At 44.8% G+C, this 20,759-nt stretch overlaps 2 protein-coding genes across 23 annotated transcripts in view; one reads left to right on the top strand and one right to left on the bottom strand.

Moving 5' to 3' along the window:
• MAPT (microtubule associated protein tau) overlaps positions 1 to 15,307 on the top strand; it is a 137,969-nt gene extending 122,662 nt beyond the window's left edge. For 17 of the 18 annotated variants that reach the window (XM_061590708.1, XM_061590713.1, XM_061590714.1 and 14 more), the window contains one exon: positions 10,533 to 15,307. In XM_061590708.1, the coding sequence (XP_061446692.1) occupies positions 10,533 to 10,748 (216 nt within the window). In that variant the 3' untranslated portion in view covers positions 10,749 to 15,307. Of the gene's footprint in view, positions 1 to 9,568; positions 9,699 to 10,532 lie in introns of all 18 variants that reach the window. The other variant, XM_061590720.1, reaches the window with a different exon arrangement.
• Positions 15,308 to 16,107: 800 nt separating this feature from the next.
• Positions 16,108 to 20,759, bottom strand: part of KANSL1 (KAT8 regulatory NSL complex subunit 1) — a 184,638-nt gene continuing 179,986 nt past the window's right edge. For 4 of the 5 annotated variants that reach the window (XM_061588031.1, XM_061588030.1, XM_061588034.1 and 1 more), the window contains 2 exons: positions 19,489 to 19,735; positions 16,108 to 18,201 (listed from right to left, as the gene is read on the bottom strand). In XM_061588031.1, the coding sequence (XP_061444015.1) occupies positions 17,974 to 18,201; positions 19,489 to 19,735 (475 nt within the window). In that variant the 3' untranslated portion in view covers positions 16,108 to 17,973. The remainder of the gene's footprint in view (positions 18,202 to 19,488; positions 19,736 to 20,759) is intronic. The other variant, XM_061588032.1, reaches the window with a different exon arrangement.

Here is a 20,759-nt window from a genome sequence, read left to right as displayed (position 1 = left end):
GGAGAAATAAACATGTCGGCTCCTGTTTTTAGGTATGTCTGTATGTGCCCAAAGGAAGGCAAAGGCTTCAGTGTTTCAAATGGAGCAAGGGGGAGGAGGGGTTTTCCAGTCCTTGGCTATGTTAGCTACCATAGCCAAATGTCTGTCACTGTGGTCTGTATATAATCTCCGTAAGATACACTTCAGGCCATTTTAAATTTCGCAAAGCCCCTGCCTTGCTCTCAGAAGGCCATTCACAACTTTAAGGGGGGGGCATTGGCCATTTCTTTCTTTACTGCCAGAGTCCAGATTGCTGAGAGATTTAATGTGTCAGAACACATTAGAACAATTCTATTGATCCTTCTTGTAGGTGTAAATACAACCAGTTGGTCTCTCCCCACTGAGGTCAGTAGAATGTGCTCAGAAGTTAGTTGCGCACTTAGCTGTTTTCCATGGATCAGGCTTGCTTATTGTGCCTCTGGGAAGATCAAGCCCTAAATCTTTGCATTTCAGATTAGGATTGCCAGCTTTTAAACTAGCCACTAAATGTGTACTTTTAATAGCAGCTTAATGTACAAACATTAACAGGTGGTGATATTTATCTCCATGCTGTGAAAAGATTCACCCACTGCCTTCCATATATCAAGCTGTTGTTAAAAGCACAAAAGCAGTCCCGGCTGGGGTATTTTTCTTATAAACTGGCAACCCAGTGCAGATTGCTATGCACACAGAGCCCTGGATCTAGCAGCAGGGAGGCAACATGGGTTTTGAACCACCATTTGGAGAGCGATTCAGGAATACACATAATTTTTTTCCCTTTGTTTGTATTTGCCTCATATGTTGTGCCTTTCTCGGGGAGGGAGGCTCTACTCACATGCATTTCAGCCCTTTCCTTTCAGATGCATCTCATTTTAATAACCTTGTAAAACTTTCTAGCTCTCATTGGCTCCTTCCAGTGAATGTGCTGGCTTCTGATGGGAGAACTTTTCTGCTTCCTTATCCTTCTCTCACTGCCATTCACACACCTGAGCATCCATCTCCTTTCACTGCATCTCTCTTTTCTACCTTTCCTGGACCACAGTTGGGCTTTTTTAAGGTAATTGAGCAGGTGCAGGCTCTGTGAGCATAAGTATGACCTTGGACTTCCTTAGACTGGTGTGTGCTACAGGCATGGGGAGGAAGAGGAATAAATGAATGGCATCAGCATGAACAAAACAGGACAGAATTCACAGAATGTGTGTGTGTGTGTGTGTGGAATTCATGAGGGTGAGAATGTTTAATTCTAGGAGATAGCACATGAAGATTGTCTTTCCCCCATTTATTTCCTTTCCTGAGACAAGTTTATACTTTGAAATGTTTCCATTCTAGTATTAGCCATCTGCTCTTAGGCTTGGTGAACATGCTGTGGCTGTGCTTTGAAAGAATCGTATTGTGTTATAACAACAATTTATGATAATGAAGCTGCCACATAGGATAAAACTCTGAAAACATCTGAATTCCTTACTCTAGAGAAAGGGGATTAAAGATTTTGGGGGGAAGCCGTAGGGAGGATGGGAGGTGTGGCAGTAGATGTAGAGGCTGCACCTCAACGGTTCTGCCCCCACAGCTGACCTGAGCAAGCCTTGTATCATGGAAGAGCTGTAGCCACTGAAGTTGCATGAAGAGCTTGGCAGGGGCCAGAAGTCCTGTCCCCCCCCCACCAACTACAGGATGGGCATAACCCTCTTCAATGTTTGCTTCTAGGAAATGCAGCTCCAATTTTTTAAGACTGTGATGTAGAGATCCTTTGGATCAGCACTATTTTTTGGGTCAAAAAATTGAAATGCCAGTATCTGTATCTTGATAAAAGTGCCCATGGGTATGCAAAATAGCTGCCATGGGAAAAAAAGAGGTGCCAGTGAGTACCATTTTTGAAAAAAAAAGTTATTTCGATCCTTGCAAAGTTGTTAAACTGTTTCTAGAATCTAGATTGCAAGAGATATTAGATCCTGCAGGTTTTTATCTCATTGCAAGCATAACTACAGGCTAATTGCTCCTGAAGAGACCAGCAAGGAGGGCTAACCAGAAAGTTGGACTTACTATGGAGTGTTCTTATCAGTGGAGAGTGGAACATACCAGCATGGGTTAACTTCTCTGCTAGAAGGCAGGGTTAAACTTTTACAAACGATTTTCTACTGGCCAGCCAGAAGGGGAGGGAACCTTCCTTCAGTTTCCAGACTTGACCATAGCCATAACCCAAACAGGTTAAAAATGACATGGAAACCCACAAAAAACGCATCCTCCTATAACTAAAACAAGAATAGAAAAAGGGAATCCAGAATTCAGATAGGAAAGGTATCATGAGAGGCCCTCTTTATGCAGTTGTGGTGACTGCGCAACTGTGATCCACAGAAAAATCATCCCTCACCCCAGGAGCAAAGTTTGACTCGAGGGTGGGGCTGTCTGCTTCACTCTCCACTGACCAAAGGAACACTTCACAGTAAGTCCAGCTTTCTGTTCTTGGCCAGCAGAGCAGTGGAGCATACATGCAAGGGATACGATGTGGCAGTATACCCCTCAAGAAGGGCGAAGCAGAACCAGAATTATAGGACCTGTTGGAGCATCCTCCTGCCGAAGGCTGCCTCCACCAAGGCAAAAGAGTCTATGTGCCCAGATTGATGTCTTCCAGAGGTTCATTGGTATACAGAACTGTGTACTGGCCACCCCTCTGATGGACTGAGCTGTATCCCTGTGGATGGAGTTCTGTCCTTGGCACAATAGGCCTGAGCAATGCAATTATGAACCCATCTGCTGATGGTAGTTCTGGACAGCTTCAGACCCAAGGCCCATTGTTTGTAGGTTATAAACAAGGACGCTGACTTTCTGATGGGACTGTACATGCCAATTAAGCTTTGACCACCATTTTGACATCAAGCTTGTGCCACGGCTTTTCCTGCCAATGGACTGGGCATTACAGTGGAAAGCTGAGTTGACCTTAGACATAAAGCCAGGGATCAGAACAATTCTGTCAGAATGAATGATGCACAGTTCTTCCCTAAGTGGCAGGGCCCCTAATTCCTTCCCTTCCAGGCTGAGTTAACTGCCACCAGAAATGCTCACTTTGCAGTCAGATTCCTGAGAGAAATAGAATGTAAGAGGCTCAAAGGACAAAGCTGGGAGAGCCTGAAGAACTGTGGAAAGGTCCCATTTAGGCAATCGTTGCAATACTCAGGGGGCTAACAGGGAGCCCCCACCGCGGAGGAACAGTTTGAGGTAGGAATAGCTGGCTAGAGAATGCTCTTCCTGTTTAGGGAGAATGCTATCCAGAGTTACTGCTTGTCTCCTAAGGGTATTAGGGATCAATCCCTAGTCTAGACCCTCCTGCAGAAACACTAGTACTTTCATGATACCTGCCTCCAGAGGGTAGACTGTTCCTTGCTTGCACCACCTCTGAAAACTATCCAAGTCACTTCATAGATCTGATTGGTGCATTGCTTCCTGGAGGCTAGGATAGTGTGAGAGACCTTATCTGATAAATCTTCCTTCCTCTGAGCATTCTGTTCAACTTCCAAATGCAGAGCTGCTGCCAGTTCGGATCTGAGTGAAGAATTAGCCTTTGGGACAGCACATCTGGGCTGCTTGGCAGGACATTGAATTGAGGTCAACTAGATCCAAGACCAGGTTCTCCTTGGCCATGACTACCACTTGGGCCCTGGTTACTTTCACCTTCAGGAAAAGAGGGAAAGAAGGCATACAAGAGCTCCTGTGGCCAGGGAGTGACAGAACATTGACTGCCTGGGAATTGGGGTCCAAACACCTGGACATGAACACATAGATTTTCTGGTTCTGGTTGCTTGCAAAGAGATTGATCATGGGGAGCTCCATTTCTGCACAGTGGTCCAGAAAACCTCTAGATGGAACCCTTGGTCTCACTGTTCCCAGTTCAACAAGTCTGCCTTCATAGGCTCAACTGATATTGAGAAAAGATGCTCCTCCACCCACGGAACAGCTGGGTTGCCTCTTTGTGGAGTGGACCTGACCATGACCCCCCCTCCGATGACTGCTGTGTGGTTTTGCTGTCACCAAACAATGGAATTCTCTGAGGGCTTGATGGAACCCTCTTAATTCTAATCATTTGATTGGGTGTTGTGACTTGTACTCTGACCATTTCCCTTCGGACAGGCTGGAATGATACATTGCCTCCCAGCTTGCTAAACTGACATCCATGATGACTTGGATTCATGGCATCTTCCTCAGTGGGAACCTGTGAGGAAGTCGGAGTTGGAGAGCCACCAGTAAAAGGACTGAGCTACATCCCTGGGACCCGGTAGGACATAGGCTAACTTGGCAATCTGCTACTGTAGAAGACATAGAAGCCACCAGAGAGCTTTTGTGTGGTACCGTGTGCAGTGATCCAAATTGATGTCTGCAATCATTGATCCCTGGAGAAGGGCCAAGCTCATCAGCAGGCACTCATGAGGTGCCAGTGCCCTTCTCGTTTGTGTTAGAGGTTTGGACATATGTTCCTGAGAAAGGAAGTTCTGTTCTACAGTAGTGTCTATCACCACCCCCAGATGCTGGGTTCACTGTTCTGGTTCTGGGGAACTTTACTACAAACTCATTTTCCTCTACACAAAATGTGGTCATTAAGGTGTCCCTCGCCAGCCTGTCTTAGGTGAGTGCCTTGATTAATAGGTAATCCACGTAGAGGTAGGTATGAGAATGCAGAAGGGCTGTCAGTGTCACCATGATTTTGGAAGACAACCTGGCTGTTGAGGATAGGCCAAGTGGCATTGCTTATACTGAAACTGTGTTTGTAGGCAAATTAAGAAAATATTGATGTGATGGATGTATGGAGACATGAAGGTAGGCCCCCTGAGAAATCCACTCTTGCCATGAAATCCCCTGGTTGAATGGCCTCCACAACTTGACTTGAGTATTTCCATTTTGAATTGCAATTGCTTGATAAAGCAATTGAGGAACTTCAGGTCTAAGGAGCTGTAAACATATACATTTTTCTTGGTCATGGTAAAGAATATGGAGAAGACCCCAGAGAACCTCCACTCCTGTGGTATGGGTTCTATGGCTCCTGTATTTAGGAGGTACTGAATGGCCAGCAGGATCCCCGAGGAAGTGCTTTCCTTTGAAACTGAAGATCCCTGGAATTTGTTTCAGGGGTTGTTTACAAACTTAAAGGCACATCCCAGATGAATGGTCTCCAGGACCCAGTTCTCTGAGGTTGTCCAGGTCTAGGCTTCTCTGAACTTCTAAAGCCCCTGACGACATGCTAAAGTTTATGTTGCTCCTTACTGGGGTTCTGCTGTTTGTTAAATTTTTATTTATTTATTTATTTATTGCATTTGTATACCACCCCATAGCCGAAGCTCTCTGGGCGGTTTACGACAATTAAAAACATAAAAAACAAATATACAAATTTAAAAAAACATTTTAAAAAAGCAATTTAAAAACACATGCTAAAATGCCTGGGAGAAGAGGAAAGTCTTGACCTGACGCCGAAAAGATAACAGTGTTGGTGCCAGGCGCACCTCATCAAGGAGATCATTCCATAATTTGGGGGACACCACTCAGAAGGCCCTCTCCCTTGTTGCCAGACTCCCAGCTTCCCTCCGAGTAGACACCCGGAAGAGGGCCTTTGATGTTGAGCATAGTGTATGAGTGGATTCGTGTCAGGAGAGGTGTTCCATCTGGTATTGTGGTCCTAAGCTGTGTAAGGCTTTATAGGTTAAAACCAGCACCTTGAATCCACCTCGGAAACATACAGGCAGCCAATGCAAATGGGCCAGAATCAGTTTTATATGTTCGAACTGTCTGGTCCCTGTTACCAATCTGGCCGCTGCATTTTGCACAAGCTGCAGTTTCTGAACCATCTTCAAAGGCAGCCCCACGTAGAGCACATTGTAGTAATCTAACTTGGAGGTTACCAGAGCATGGACAACTGAAGCCAGGTTATCTCTGTCCAGATAGGGACGTAGTTGGGCCACCAACCGAAGTTGGTAGAAGGCACTCCGTGCCACTGAGGCTACCTGAGCATCAAGTGACAGAGATGATTCTAGGAGAACCCCCAAGCTACGAACCTGCTCCTTCAGGGGGAGTGCAACCCCATCCAGGACAGGTTGGACATCCACCATCTGGTCAGAAGAACCACCCACTAGCAGCTTCTCAGTCTTGTCTGGAGCCTCAGTTTATTAGCCTTCATCTGGTCCAGTGTCACAGCCAGGCAGCGGTTCAGGACATCGACAGCCTCACGTGAAGAAGATGAAAAGGAGAAATAGAGCTGCATGTCATCAGCATACTGATGGCAACGCACTTCAAAGCTCTGGCTGACCGCACCCAACGGTTTCATGTAGATGTTGAACAACATGGGGGACAGGACTGACCCCCGTGGAACCCCATACTGGAGAGTCCGTGGTGCCAAGCAATGTTCCCCAAGCACCACCTTCTGGACCCGCCAAGTAGGAGCAGAACCACTGCCACTCCCAACTCAGCCAGTCTTTCCAGAAGGATACCATGGTCAATGGTATCAAAAGCCACTGAGAGATCAAAGAGAATCAACAGAGTCAGGCTTCCCGTCTCTCTCCCGACAGAGGTCATCATACAGGCGACCAAGGCTGTTTCCATGCCAAAACCAGGCCTGAAACCCAACTGAAATGGTAATCTGTCTCATCCAAGAGTGTCTGAAGCTGGCCTGCCACCACTCGTTCAAGGACCTTGCCCAGGAATGGGACATTTGCTACCGAGCTATAATTATTAAGATTTTCTGGGTCCAGGGAGGGTCTCTTCAGGAGTGGTCTCACTACCGCCTCTTTCAGGCAGCCAGAGACCACCCCCTCTCGCAGAGAGGCATTAATCACTTCCCTGGCCCAGCCGGCTGTTCCATCCCTGCTAGCTTTTATTAGCCAAGAAGGGCACAGATCCAACACAGAAGTGGTTGCATGAACCTGCCCAAGCACCTTGTCAACGTCCTCAAGCTGTACCAACTGAAACTCATCCAAGAAACCGGAACAAGGCTGTGCTCTGGATACCTCGCTTGATTCACTTGCTATAACACTGGAGTCCTGGTAGATGCTAAAGATTTTATCCTGGAAGTGCCTAGCTAATTAATTACAGCGGGCCTCAGATGGTTCTACCATGTCTTTGAGGACAGCGTGTAATAGCCCCTGAAGTTCCTGGCTTGTTCTGGGGGCACTAGGAGCCGCCGTACTCCTAAATGGGCAGGTGGTGTGAAATGTGGTTGAATAACCTCGTGAGTGAAAGGATTGAAAAGATTTCTTCTCACATTTGTCTTGTTATGGTTGAAGCTGGACGGGCTTCCTGCTTGTTCCTAGTTTTTGAATTGGGACAAGAGATTTTCCAAAGAGCTTGTTTCCTGAAAAAGGAACAGTGGATAAGCTGACTTTAGACTAGAGGTCCACCCACCTATGGCTTGAGCCATACATTTCAGCAGATGATTGCCTCCAAGGCCATTACCCTTGCTGCATATGGCAACCTATCCACAGAATAATCTGCCAGAAATTCTGCTGCTTTGGTTAATTTATTAAGCCCCTCAGGCAGGTGCCTGGATTCAAGTGAAACCTCTGGGACCCTGGGCCCAGTGAACTGAAGGTCTGAGTATGATAGAATTGGCCACTGCTGCCCTGCTGGCTAGTGAGGATATCGTCACTTTGATCAGAAAGGGTTCCCCTCCCCCTACTCTGGGAACCACGTGTTTTGATGAATGAGCAATGGCTGGGTAATCCACTGTGGGCATCCTAAGGTTGTCCATGACTGAAGTAGGAAGTGAGTAGAGCCTTTTTGCAAAGGATTGCAGTGCCTTAGCTTTGGTAGGGTCCCCCCATTCCTGAGCCAAGATGTTTCTGAAAAATTGAGGAAAAGGAACTACAGGGTCCCTTGTGTCAGATCTGGGAAACATCTGGTTGTTCCCTCAGGCTGTGCTGGAGCTTCACAGGAGGATCTATTTGCATGGTATTAATGGCTTTAGAACACATGATATGGTATGCCTCAATTTGAAACTTTATGCAGCAAGAGAGGTAGGAGGGGGATCTTTCACTAGAAACTTTCAGAATCTGAAAACACTCCAGCATCTTACCCCTCTACTCTGGCAAGGCAGGGGAGCCTGTGGTGGTTGGTGGCAGTGCATACACATCACTTGCTGGCTTAAGCTTGTGGGTACCTTGCTCCCCAGTGCCCTTTTATGGCTCTGTGGTTATGGCTTTTGCTCTTTTCCCTCCATCCTGCTGATTGGACTGCTGAGCTGTCGGTGTGGGATGGTAGCTCCCTATTTCTGCATTTCTTAGACTTACTGAGGACTGCAGATTTCACACCACCTCTTGATTTAACCATGAGAGAACAGTAGGGGCTAAAATGTGGCATACCCCTGTGCCCATCACCCCCTTGCAGAATTTGGAGAGCAGGGCTTTCTGAGGCAGTCTCCAAACCTCCCCCAGATCCTGCAGCCACCCTTTCCTGAAGAACATACATGGCATTTGCTGCCCACCCGGGCACCTGCAGCCTGTTTATCACATGCAGGCTTTCTCCTTCCTCATCACTGAGGAACATAGCTGAGGAAAAACTAAGTCAAAATGGTAGCCTCACCGCCTACCATCCCAGCACCAGCAATCACCAAGCTAAGTAACTCTCTCTCAAGTGGTTGTTGCTTCTAGCAAAAAACTCCACCATCAGCCACCAGCTAAATCGGGGAAAGGGGGAAGGTGGAACCTAGATCTCCGCTCCTCAAAAGATTCATACTTCTGCAAATGTGGATTGCGGGGGTGGCTCAGTATAAGACCCTGGCTAACCCCAATCACTCTGCTTGACAATGCTGGTGTTCCTAGCATTGCTTGAGGGGTATGGGAAGGCTCCTGGCTGCTTCTAATGTGGCGGCATGAAGGCTGTAAAGAGGGCTCTCATTCCTCCACAGAGCCTTAGCCTTTAACCAGAGCAGTGATTGGGTGGGTGGGCAGCAAGCTCTTCTAGCTACTTGCTTGTCATTTCTATCTTCCCACCCCTTCTGGCTAATGAACTCATGGCAGGAGGAGAGCCAGAGAATAAAGGGTATATCAAAATAACCTGCCTCCGAGAAGGACTCAGTAATTTCTTTCTTAAAGGAAGCAAAAAGCAAGCCTCTGCACCTACAAAGGCAGCATGCAGCAGTGAGGACTAACCCTGCTCTTCTTGTGAAGGCAGTCAAGACTGGAAATTGGAGGAGGGCTTCCTCCACTTCCAGCTGATAGTTAAAAAATTTTTTGTAAAAAGAAAAAAAAAGTTTGACCTTCCAGAAGAGGAATCAACCCACGGCCATATGTTCCACTCGTCTGCTGACCAAGAATGGCAAGATTCAGCAGCCGTCACTGAGTGGGACTAGACCCATCCTTTGTATTGCTCTAAGCCCACTTTGTCCTTATTCCCTAGCTCTTACATTCTCCATTTCTGGTTTCTATACCACCTTATGCACGCTGCAGTTATACTCCTGGTGCTCTGTCTTCCTCCAGTTCCATGCGTCCCTCCCTCCCCATTGAAGATTTTTGGTTTCATGTCATCTTATTTGACGATGCTCTTTTGCATCCCACTGACCTTCTCCACCCACATGCAGAGAGAGAAGGGCAAGGAAGACACGAACGGTGCTCAAAACTGCCCCAATAAGACTGGGCCTCCTTCCCCCATCACGGAGCCCTCCATCCCTGAGGAGAGCCCACTCCCCGACTTGCACCCATGTGATGCCAGTAAGTAGTTACCTGTTCTCATGAGCTTTGTGAGAGCGAGATGGGCATTCGATACCCAAAGCTTGGAGGGTGTGGGGCGGGAAGGCATAATTAGTTTTCTCTGACTTGGTTAGATAAAAAGCTGATGTTCTGTACTAATTCTAGCAGCTTAAGGGGGGGAAATACACTTTTAAAATCCTTTGGACTAACAAACCTCTGTCAGTTCTCAAGTCTCTACACCTTCTCATTTGCCTTCTGCAGTCTAGTGGCTGTTGGGGATCTTTCATATGGCATGGTTTTGAGGCAGGGAATGCCCAGTTTGATAGGAGACTGGGCTGCTTTGCCTTAAAACATTATGGAGAATTTGGACAGGTCACTTTTTCTTACCATGGCAGTGTAGTTCTGGGGGAAGCTGCTTTTCCAAGGTCAACCTTTTTTGCACAAAGGTGCACATCCCATCTCATAGGCTTCTACTACACAGTTTGCTTTATATGAACTTTTTATGGTAGTTGTATGTAATTTAGGATTCCCAATTCCAGGAAACATGGCTATCAAACCTTTCCTTACATAATGGCAGGCAAGCAGGTCCTTTCTAAGCTGGGTGGGACTGCCCTTATAATTATACTCTAAAAATGGAGAGCCTGGATTTTCCTAATTCTAAGTATACATCTGTGTATTTGCCAAAGCAGCTGTGATGGGGGAGAAGAGGAACTGCGGCTGAATGGACCACTTTGGCATGCCAATCGAACGCTAGCTGCAGTATAGCTGACATGGGGGATGGGACCAAGTATCAACTCCCACCACTTCTTCCTCCCATACTCTCTCATCCTGACCTACCCACATGTCTCATTCCAGATTGAGAGCCACAAGCTGACCTTTCGTGAGAACGCCAAAGCCAAGACTGACCATGGAGCTGAAATTGTCTACAAATCGCCCACCGTATCTGGAGATGCCTCCCCCCGGCGCCTTAGCAACGTCTCCTCCACTGGAAGCATCAACATGGTGGACTCCCCACAGCTGGCCACATTGGCCGATGAAGTGTCTGCTTCCCTGGCCAAGCAGGGCTTGTGATTGTGTTAAAGCGGGTGGAGAGAATAAGAAGAGAAAAATCCACTCTGGCCTTTCTTCCTCTGTTTCTTTTTACATCTGTATTCCCCACCATTCCTTTTTTTATTATTATTAATGGGCTAACTCTTTTAACCTGGTTCCCTGTCCCCTTTTCCCTGTATTTCTCTCTGGTCTCAGGATTTCAAAATTACTAACAGTGTGGAAACAAAGATTCCTGCCATATTTCCAATCATCTCAGTTTAGAGAAAGACATCTTTTCATCTTTTGGTCCTAAACAAAAGGAAATGTAATTGTCAGGTAAAGTTGTGCTGCTTAAGATACTAATATTGAGAAAAAGGGTTGGTGTGTCTCTAGATGTGCATTGGGCAGCCAAGCTTGTTCCCATGAACAGAGAAAAGAGCCTGCCGCAGTACGATTGCTTAGCAGCTCTCTTAAAGAGCCCCTGCTGTTTTACATTTTGTTATAGGTGTGTGTGAGAGTGCAAGTCTGAAGCAGATTTCTGCTGCATGCCCAGAATTTTCAGTGTGAAATGTTATCCCCTACCATAGACCTTAGGAAATGAGTCGTCAGTATATCATCTCTGCAGAGGGATGGGTTTCTATCCTGGAAAGGGAAGCAAAAGCTCAATTTGCAACAGGCATAAACCTTTCTATTTTAAGTTTTCTTAAATGGGATTTAGCTGGAGCCATATTAGTGCATGCAAGGGCCAATACTTTGTTCCTGTAACTCAAAGATACTAAGCTAGAATGCACTGAAATCCTGTAAGCTGCCAGCTCCCTTCCACTGTGGTTCAAATGATGCATGCTGAGGGTCAAGATGACACTGGCCTTGTGTGATTTTCCTTTGGGGTAAACATTACTTTTGCAAATACAGGGACATTAAAAGCAGTTTTTCATACTAATGATTATTACTGCACTTTTCTCCCTCTAGTACAGAACTACCTAACTTGCCTACCTACTTTCTCATTTTTTTCAGCTTAATGAATATTACAAGTTCCACAATTCTGGACCAATCTCTTTGCTCTTGCTATCACATTTCTGTAGCAATGTAGGAGATTGGTTCTTCACAGGAGAGGGGAGCAAGGAGGTTCCTGAGTAGCAGATTTGCTCCTTGTGTTCAGTCCAATACGCAGGTTTTTTTGGTTTTCATGAAAAAGTTGTGGATGTATGTAAAAATATGTGAGGTAGAAGTGTAGTTCTAGTTTTTTTGTTTAGTGAGACAGGTGTGCTTATTTAAGTGCAAGTATTGTAGGGAGAAGGGTTATTTCCTGAAAGGACAAGCATTACAGCCTTTCATAATATTTGCATGTATCTGACCTTCTGTTCATAGCATACATGTTTGTCACTGGAGATGTGTGTCTGTGAAAGAAGCATTGCAAATTAGACACCGTAAGAGATTTCACATTACCTCATGTACAGTGCTTTTTGATGAAGATTGTTCACACTTTCAGTTATGAGTCATCAAGCATTGTTCATGTAGTACAAACCAACCCCAAAACACGGGTGTGCATGTTGCAAAGGAAACCCACAAAACAATGTAGCCAGCAGGAACTTATAATTCCATTTTTTGTGAGGACTTGGGTTCCTTCGTACCATTGCACAAACCGGCAGGGGAAAATCCAAAAACAGCACACTGCACAGAAGTGTTTGAATAATAGCAGTTTTCTGAACACAAGTTGCATACACTAGCACAAGTTATCATACCAGCAGCAAGAGCCCTTTCCTCCACCTGTCAGAGGTGGAAGGATAATTACAGATGTGATAAAGATACCAGTGTCCTCGTTACAAACCCATTTTTCCCCTTGCTGTTTAGAAAATATTTATGGCACCACCTGTAGCTGTGCATCTACCTAGGCTAAGTGAAAACATTTTAATTTCACAGAATACATTGCCTCTGCTAAATGTGAATAGCTATTTTCCCTGCTAGCATCAGCTGATAATCTTTAGCTCTCCTGCCCTCCATAAATTTAGATCGTTCAAACAAAAATTCCTACGCAATGCAGGCTTCACAAAGGTACTGCCTGAAACACCAAACAATAGCAGTGTGCATGGTTATTCAAATTATGACAAAACCTATTGCATGAACAGGAGTTCCAGATAATAGAGATTCTACAAGACAGTCCCACCACCTATCATATAATCTGAATTTGTTTGGAAATTGGTGAGTAACATGGTTTAAATACAACAAAACACACAAACCCAAGCGTGTTAGGGGAAAAAAACCCTCTTAGTTTCTGAAACCATACATGCCTTTTTTAAACGTTAACAAATCGGTGTGTCTAGCAATAAGGGGCTGGTCTTTAGGGCTGGCCTGAGTAAGCAAATAGGGTTTAGGTTTACAGCATGGCATTTAAACTTTGGCAAGATATCTATTTTCTGAGTTTGCCAAACTGTTTGAGGGTGGATGGGTGGCCTGTAGGTGATCTAGTTGCATAGTCATGGACATAACGTTGTTCAGAATATTGCATGCAGAATTGCAGATTGACAGGACGCTGCTTACAATGGGGCCTCTACCTGCTGCTCTCTCAATTTCCTGGGCTATTCTTGCTACCCAACATGTGCATCTCTGTCATGGGGAAACTGTGGGCCTTCAGATGCTGCTCCCATCCTCCCTGACTATTGATTGTGCTTGCTGGGGCTGAGAGAGACAAGTTCACCATCTTGGAACGCCATTGACTCATGTTCCCCACCTGCCGATGGTGGTGGACTCAAGTCCTTATCAACCCAGCAAGCATGGGCAAGGATGATGGGAGCTGTAGTCCAGCAGCATCTGAAGGCCCACTGCTCCCCTACTCACACCCACACCATAATTCTCCCAAGAGAATTATATCATTGTATGACATTCTGTGCCCCAGCCAGAGTTATGTAAGTGGCCTGCTTGTTATAATTAATCTATGTGCAAATACCCTATCCTATTTGCAGGCAAAGAAATTGAGGGCATTTCACTTTATTTCTCCAGGAGGGAGAGGTTCTAGCAGTTTCTTGGAGATGGGGGGGGGATTACCATTAGCAGTGGCAAAAGCATCCTTTTTTTGTTGTTGCCTGCCAGTACAGGTGGTAGCAGATTCCACATTCTCCACAATGCCCCAGCCCTAGCCCTTCAAGGATATTGTAGGGGTGGTGGAAATGAAAGCTACTCAAACAAATGATAGACAATATCTGGGGGGAATTCTGCAAGGTGGCACTCCATTTCTAAGTGGTGGCGAGAAATTTTTTTTAATCAGAAGCCATTTTTCAGAAGAAAAATCTAACTCTGTGCTCAAATTTCAAAGGGAAGCCAGTTGCTAAACTTAATACATTCCTTGTGAGATCAGACTTCTTGAGGTTGGGTTGCATGTTTTTGTCCTTGGTAGGTTGAGGAAGTCAGGAATAAGGGTTTTCCTTGTAGGAAGTCTATTGCTGCCTTTGCTGGCTTACTCTTTGGAGCCATGAATTAAAACAGTTCAGTTAAACTGCTGGGGTGTACAGCTTGTCCAGCGTTTCTGTAAGCAAAATATCTGATAGAACAAGGTTTTTTAAAAAAAGTTTGGTCGAGTAAGAATTGTGGATAATAGAGGACAGGATAGTATGGGAAAACCAATGGGTTTGAGGATGTTATACTGCTGGCTGTGTGGCAGTGGCAGTGTGGTAGTGTCAATGTGGTAGCAAGGGTTTTGCAGTATTGGTCACCGTTCAATGATTTCTAATCACTTTATAGTTCAAATAAAGCCTGTGGTTCCGTATTTCCTTTAGGATATTAGGAAACTTAGAAAAAAACCCTTCAATCTGGTGGTATATGGTTCTCAGTGAGAATATCTTCCAGTTGTTCACTTCAGACATATTTTATACTTGCATTAGGGGAGAATACAGCTTGGGCTGGAAAAACCTGTCATCCTTGTCAATTTTTGTCTTAGCTTAAGTAGTAAATAAAATGTCAAACCTCTTCAGTATGAAAGAACAAAAAGCAAACATCTTTGAGATTAATTGCCCCCCCCATCCTCCTGAATATTAAAAAGCTGGGCCTTCATCCATTTATTTCATTGCTCAAATACTCCCCTTCCCCAAGCATAGAACACACTGTTGAAACTTTCTGAATTAATTTTTCTCCACCCCGAGTTTAGCCATCCTCCCTAAATCATAGTTGCTGTTTTCCAATCTCGATCTTGATTTTCTTTATGGGTCATTTTAGGACACATAATGGCATCATTTTTACAGATTAGACCTGTGAGGGTTCCAAGTCTAGGGCTACATTGAACTGACTGGTTGATGCCTTGTATTGGTACATAAATATACGTATCCAGAGGGTTGAAAAAGTGTTAACTTGACAGATGAAAATCATGGTTTTGAAAGTTAAAAAGAAAAAATGGCTCCTGTCATGACCTTGAAAGTATGAAAAAGGGACAATGGAGTTTAGAGGACCCCACAATTCCCTTTTAAGTTTCATGGGGGTGGGGAAACGGGTGGGGGTGGGAAAGGAGTGAGATCGCTGTATGATCATCCTAGCTTAGCTACCTGTCTGTGACTGTCCATATTGTACTTGTGTGTTTTAACAACTGGTTTACACTGACTGTTGCTGTAAAAGTGAATTTGGAAATAAAGAGTTCATTACTACAATATTAAATGAGTTTCATTTTTGTTAGAGGCATAGGATGGAGACTGGGGCGATGAACCAGATCGTTGTAGCCACAGCTGATTAACAGATGATATAGAAGTATGTTCAGACTTTGTTTCATAAGCATTCTTGTCACAGTATTAACCTAAAAAAAAATATTCCAGTGAAGATGGCACTTCCAGAATGCCTGCATTCATTTTCATTCACTGTTAAGTTGGGGTCTCACCTACCAGAAAAGACAAGACGTTTATCCCTCTCTTTATAACATTTTCTTCCAAATACCAGAAATGTAGATAGCAGTTAGACTAGGAGTGGTCCAGCTTTTCTGGAGCCTTGGACAAGTCTCCCGGGGCTGCAGGGCAGTAGGGGGTGTAACCAAAAAAAGTGGGTGCAGCCATTTCCCACATGTACACGCGACAGAGTTCAGCTGAGGAGGGAAGTTATGTCCCCCCCCCCAATGACAGGATGGGGCAATCTGCATCCTCAGGTTGCTGGGTGGGCAGAAAGGTTTAAACTTCTCCACCTCCTTCAGCACCATAGGTATCACCATCCAGTTATAATATGAAAAAAGAAGCCTATCTGTGATACCAGCATTTTCAGAGTTTAGTTTAATTAGCTGAGATTTTAGTCAAATTTTGAAAGCTGCTGCTTGCTTTTCTTCCTTAGTAATTTCCACTTATTTCTTCCTCCCAAGATCTTAGGCATTACCTCTGCCTATATTGCATAAAAAACACTCTTCCGTTATTTCCCAAAGAAGAGATTTAGCACACAGTTTTCTTAACTTTTTGATTTTTTTAATCTTTTTTTTTTATAAGCACACATTTGTGCTTTGGCCAACAGAATCAAGACATTAAACAAAGATCAGCTTCTCTGAAGAAAAGCATTTCTATATAACAAGGACAGTACACAGCTTGAAGCAGGAAAAGAAATATTTACAAAATACAAGGTGGTTTTTTTGTGGATTTTTCCTTTATAACGCTAAGAGGGTTATTCAGAATTTTCAACCTTATAAATAGAAAAGCACTTAATGCAAAGGGATATGGTAGCATTGGGTTTTTCCTCTTTTAAAAAAGAAATTAACTAGAACAGAACCAAAAACATTAGGTAATGTTGAAAATTGTGAAAAAACCCCAACCATTAAGCAGTTTAGCTACTATTTCATTACGATTACAAAATGAGAAAAAATGTTTTTTTTCCTTTTTTGGTGATGTGATTAATACAGAAGACAGGCGCAATGCTAACAACAGGACAGGGACCAACAGCCACACCGCTAGGGTCAGAAAAACATTACAGATGGATCGGTGTGCAGAATCTGGGAGTCACTGGGGGTGTGATGTAATGTGATGGCAGCGGCCTCTTTAAATAAAAAAAATCCAAACCTGTTGAGCTTGGCAATAGTCAGCCCAAGAAGTTCTGAAGAAGAGGAAAGAAAGCCTGACTGAGAAGTTTGTTTTGAATTAAATTTTGTGTGGAAGTGGAGTTAAGCAGTAGTGGTGAAAAACAAAGTCCTATCTTTTTCCATAATTTTTAAAAAACAATTTAGATACCTCAAACATACCCTAAAATATAAGATGCAATCTCAAGCAATGCACAGTCCATATATTTATATATAGGGTGGAACAAACAAAAACACTGTTATCTACCACTTGCTAAAACATGGCTCGCTGCGATGGCTAGTTGTTGAATCCTGCTTACATTCCTCTCAGTATTTTAAGGCCTAACACTACTGTACTGCAATTGAGCTGCGGCAGATTTAAAAACCTACTGCAGCTTTCAAACTAATGGACAAAGTGCAAAATTAAAAAGGGAATACTGAAATGTTAATAATTCAATAGCAAAGTAAAGGAGAGGGAAGAATGACAAAAGTCACATCTAGCTGGGCTGACAACCTCCCGACGCCTAACTTGCTATTGGGGGGGGGGGATTAAGCAGCACAGTATGTTTTGAATAAATCCGATTTTAAAAAAATCTTAGCAGTAGTGCAGATGGTAAGTTGCCTTTTCTTGCAGAGATGGCCTCAAAAGCAGCTACCAACAGCCAAATGGATTAATAATGTAGCACAAGGTGAAATAAGTGGAGGGGAAGAGCTCCAGTGGGAAGCCATCTCTTTTGGGTACAGCTTTGGAGACCAAGGGATTGAAGGGTTTGCATTGCAAGTGCTTTCTAGTGCCACTGTGGTGCAAGAGCAGAACAGCTAATAAGGGAAGTTGTATTCAGAAGACATCACTTTTCACCACTAATTTACTCCATTAAAATCTTGGGGGAGGGCACAGTGATGGTGGTAGGTGAGGAGAACAGACATTGAACAGCAAAAAAAAAGAAAAAAGAACCCTTTCACCAGATGACCAATTCCAGGGTTACTTAGGGGTACTCTCCCCAAACAGGAGGGTAAAGCTGACTAAGCATGGAAAGGGGGAGACAAGTTTGCTCTCTTCATCAAACCACACAGCACTGGGTATGCATGACAAGGAAACATGGAAAGAAAGAAAAATAAAACAGTTTCTAAACTCCTTAAATTCACTAAAAACTGTGAAAATTCCCGGCAGGATGTTTGAATATCAAACGCAGATTTCAGAAGCTTTAATGCCAAGAGTTAGTTTGGTGGATTGCTTTTTACTCTCATCTTCCTGTCCATCTCTTATCTGTGAGTCGGCCGCTGAACTGTGGCCACTGCCCCTGGATGCCGGCTCTTGAGGCAAACAAGGGTGGGTGAGGTGGGTGCTCCATCTGTTTCTCTAGAAGGCTTGCTGCCGGAGGTGCGCCGCGTGCATCGTGATGCCCGGTCCTGTGGATCCAACTGGTCCTCGCACTCTGTCTTGGGGTTGTAGGACAGTGGGAAGCTGCGTCGTTCCCAGGGCTGTACAGTCTGGAAGGTAAAGGTAGTCTGGTCAGAAGGGCTTTAACATTCATCTGCTTTCCATCCCACACCATTTAGAACACCTCAGACCCATATCTACTTAGCAGTGTCCAAAACACACAGAAGGCAAAATAGGTCCGTAAGACAACAGGAATTGAAGTTCACACATTTTCTGAGAAAGATAGTGCCTGTTTGGGAAGCATATCAGACTTTGGACAGTTTTTACCACCATCCCTGAAACGGGACTTTCTTGTCCTTGCCCTAAGAAAGCCTCCAGAAAGGCTGCTTGTCCAAATATTTCTTCCCTGGGAAGTGTATCCTATTCTGATAGGAGCACCTATCTAATATTTATCTAAATCTACTTTCCTGTGTCTTCAACCACTGCCAGCACCCTGCTCTTTTTCCAAGAAACTTGCAGCACTAGTTTATCCTCACAATCATCACATGGGGCAGATTATGAGAGATAAATGACTTGCCTGAGGCAATCCTCTCAACATTCAGAAATATATATACACACACACCACCTTTCCCTATCTTTAAACAGTTTGTATTCAGCAGGATAACTGTATCCCACCGATTCCCTCCATTCCACTGGGTTTCAATTACATCTACTATATCCTTATGTTCTTGTCTACAACTAAGCACTTTCATCTTCTCCATCTTGCTTCGTAAGTGTCTAGCACACCCTTCCCATCTGGTGCCCTCCGGATGTTGTTGGACTGCAACTCCCACCATCACTGACCACTGGCCATAATGGCTGGGGCTGATGGGAGTCCAAAACATCTGTAGGGCCCCAGCTGAGGAAGACTGTACTACCATCAAAACAAGGGAGAACAGCCTCTGGCCCTTGTTGTGTTGGACTGCAACTCCCATCACACCTAACTATTGGCCAAGCTGGCTGGGACTGAAAGGAGTTGTGTCCAACAACATCAGGAGGGTCACAGGTTCCCCTGACACAACCTCACCCATGCACTATAATACATTTATGGAAGTTCTTTAGAGAAAAGGCTCCCAGAACTTTTGTTAAGACAATACCTGCACAGAGTTTAGAATTTTTATTTTTTGTCCCAAAAGTAAATCCCCACTCCTAACTGCAGGCATCATGGAAACCCACATGGGTTTTTTTTTGGGGGGGGGGCGGGTTTGCATAATTTCCAATCACTTCTCTGACATTACTAGTCTTCAATAAGATCAGTTTCCCCAAAGTAAATGAAAAGCAGGCAATTAAGTTAACACAGCACATTAATATTACCACCTAGAATGCTAAGTGAAGCCAAAAAAAAGCCTACCACCCACCTGTTCATCAAAGCCAGATTCCGGTGTGGAACAACGTGTGTCCTCACTGGACAGATGCCGCATGGAGTCCCGGGACAAAGGGGTGTGGGGACCAGAGAACAGGTCAGGGCTGATGGGACTGCGTGGAGAGTGGGTGTGGGAGATGTCAGAAAGCGAGTAGCAGTTGACCGCATCAGGCGATGCTGGTTGCGGGGTAGATGGGTTCCCCAACTGTGGCGTTGTCCGTCCATCTGTTGATCTGTAAGACCTGGAATTACAATGTATTTCTTTTTTCCTCTCCTTTAAAAATGAAGGTGCCAATTGTACTTGTTGAAAGCCACTCATCTAGGGATCAAAAGTGTGCCCTCCCACCTCACTCACTCCCAATCGGCCCGTGTCTCAAGCAGAACGTAGGTGCAGTGCTGGAAAAGGGCCAGGAGACCTGACAATAGTAGACAACCACTACTTGCCCATAGCAAGCCCCTTTCTCTCTAAGTCTGGCAGCTCCCAATCTTTCTGCTCTCATATCCTGATAGATCTCTGCCTGATATTCATACCTTCACTCTTAAAAGGCTCACCTTTTCTCCCCTGCTGCCCCATTTGCTTAGAACTGCCTCCCAGGACATGCATGCAACGTCATTTCTCTTATTTCCTTCAAATCCCTGCTTTGGCCCACCTTTTCTATGAAGCCCCTAGTATAAACCCTTAGTCCTCATAGTCTCCTGCAGCTGTGGGCCTAATCAGGCCTGCCAAGCCTCCCATTTGGCCCGTGAGGCTATTTGGACCATGCATGCCTACCTGTCCATCGTCTGATGTTAAGTGTTACAGCTTCAAACAGCACCACATTGAAGTTGCAGCTGCAAAGGAACACTCCTTCAGAGCAGCGGGTTGAATTTGGTGCCTTACCCTGTTCCACAGCTTCCAAAAGCAGTGCAACAGTGAAACATACCAATTCAAAAGGAAGATGCTTTTGACTGCAATGTGTGCTCCTAAGCGAGCTCCCAATTCCCCTCTCAAAGTGGCTTGGTGGAGGGTTGATCCCTTCTAGATCTTGCCAGATCCAATTCTCCACCACTGCCCTACTGTGGCTAAAATGAAATATATGTCACTGAAACAAAACACACGAATTCTATTGTCGACCCTGCCTCCATCTCAGACCCTTTCTTCCGATGTCTTCCCTGTGTTGAAGTTTAAGACTGTAGCTTCCTCGTGACAGAGACCTGTCCTCTTCTACTTTGTAAAGTAACACAAACCCTGCCCACAAGCTACGTAGGGCTGTAAAGATCAGTATC

The sequence above is a fragment of the Rhineura floridana genome, chromosome 11, assembly GCF_030035675.1.
Source record: "Rhineura floridana isolate rRhiFlo1 chromosome 11, rRhiFlo1.hap2, whole genome shotgun sequence".
In the NCBI taxonomy this organism is placed as follows: Eukaryota; Metazoa; Chordata; class Lepidosauria; order Squamata; family Rhineuridae; genus Rhineura; species Rhineura floridana.
This window is presented reverse-complemented; position numbering and strand designations above follow the sequence as displayed.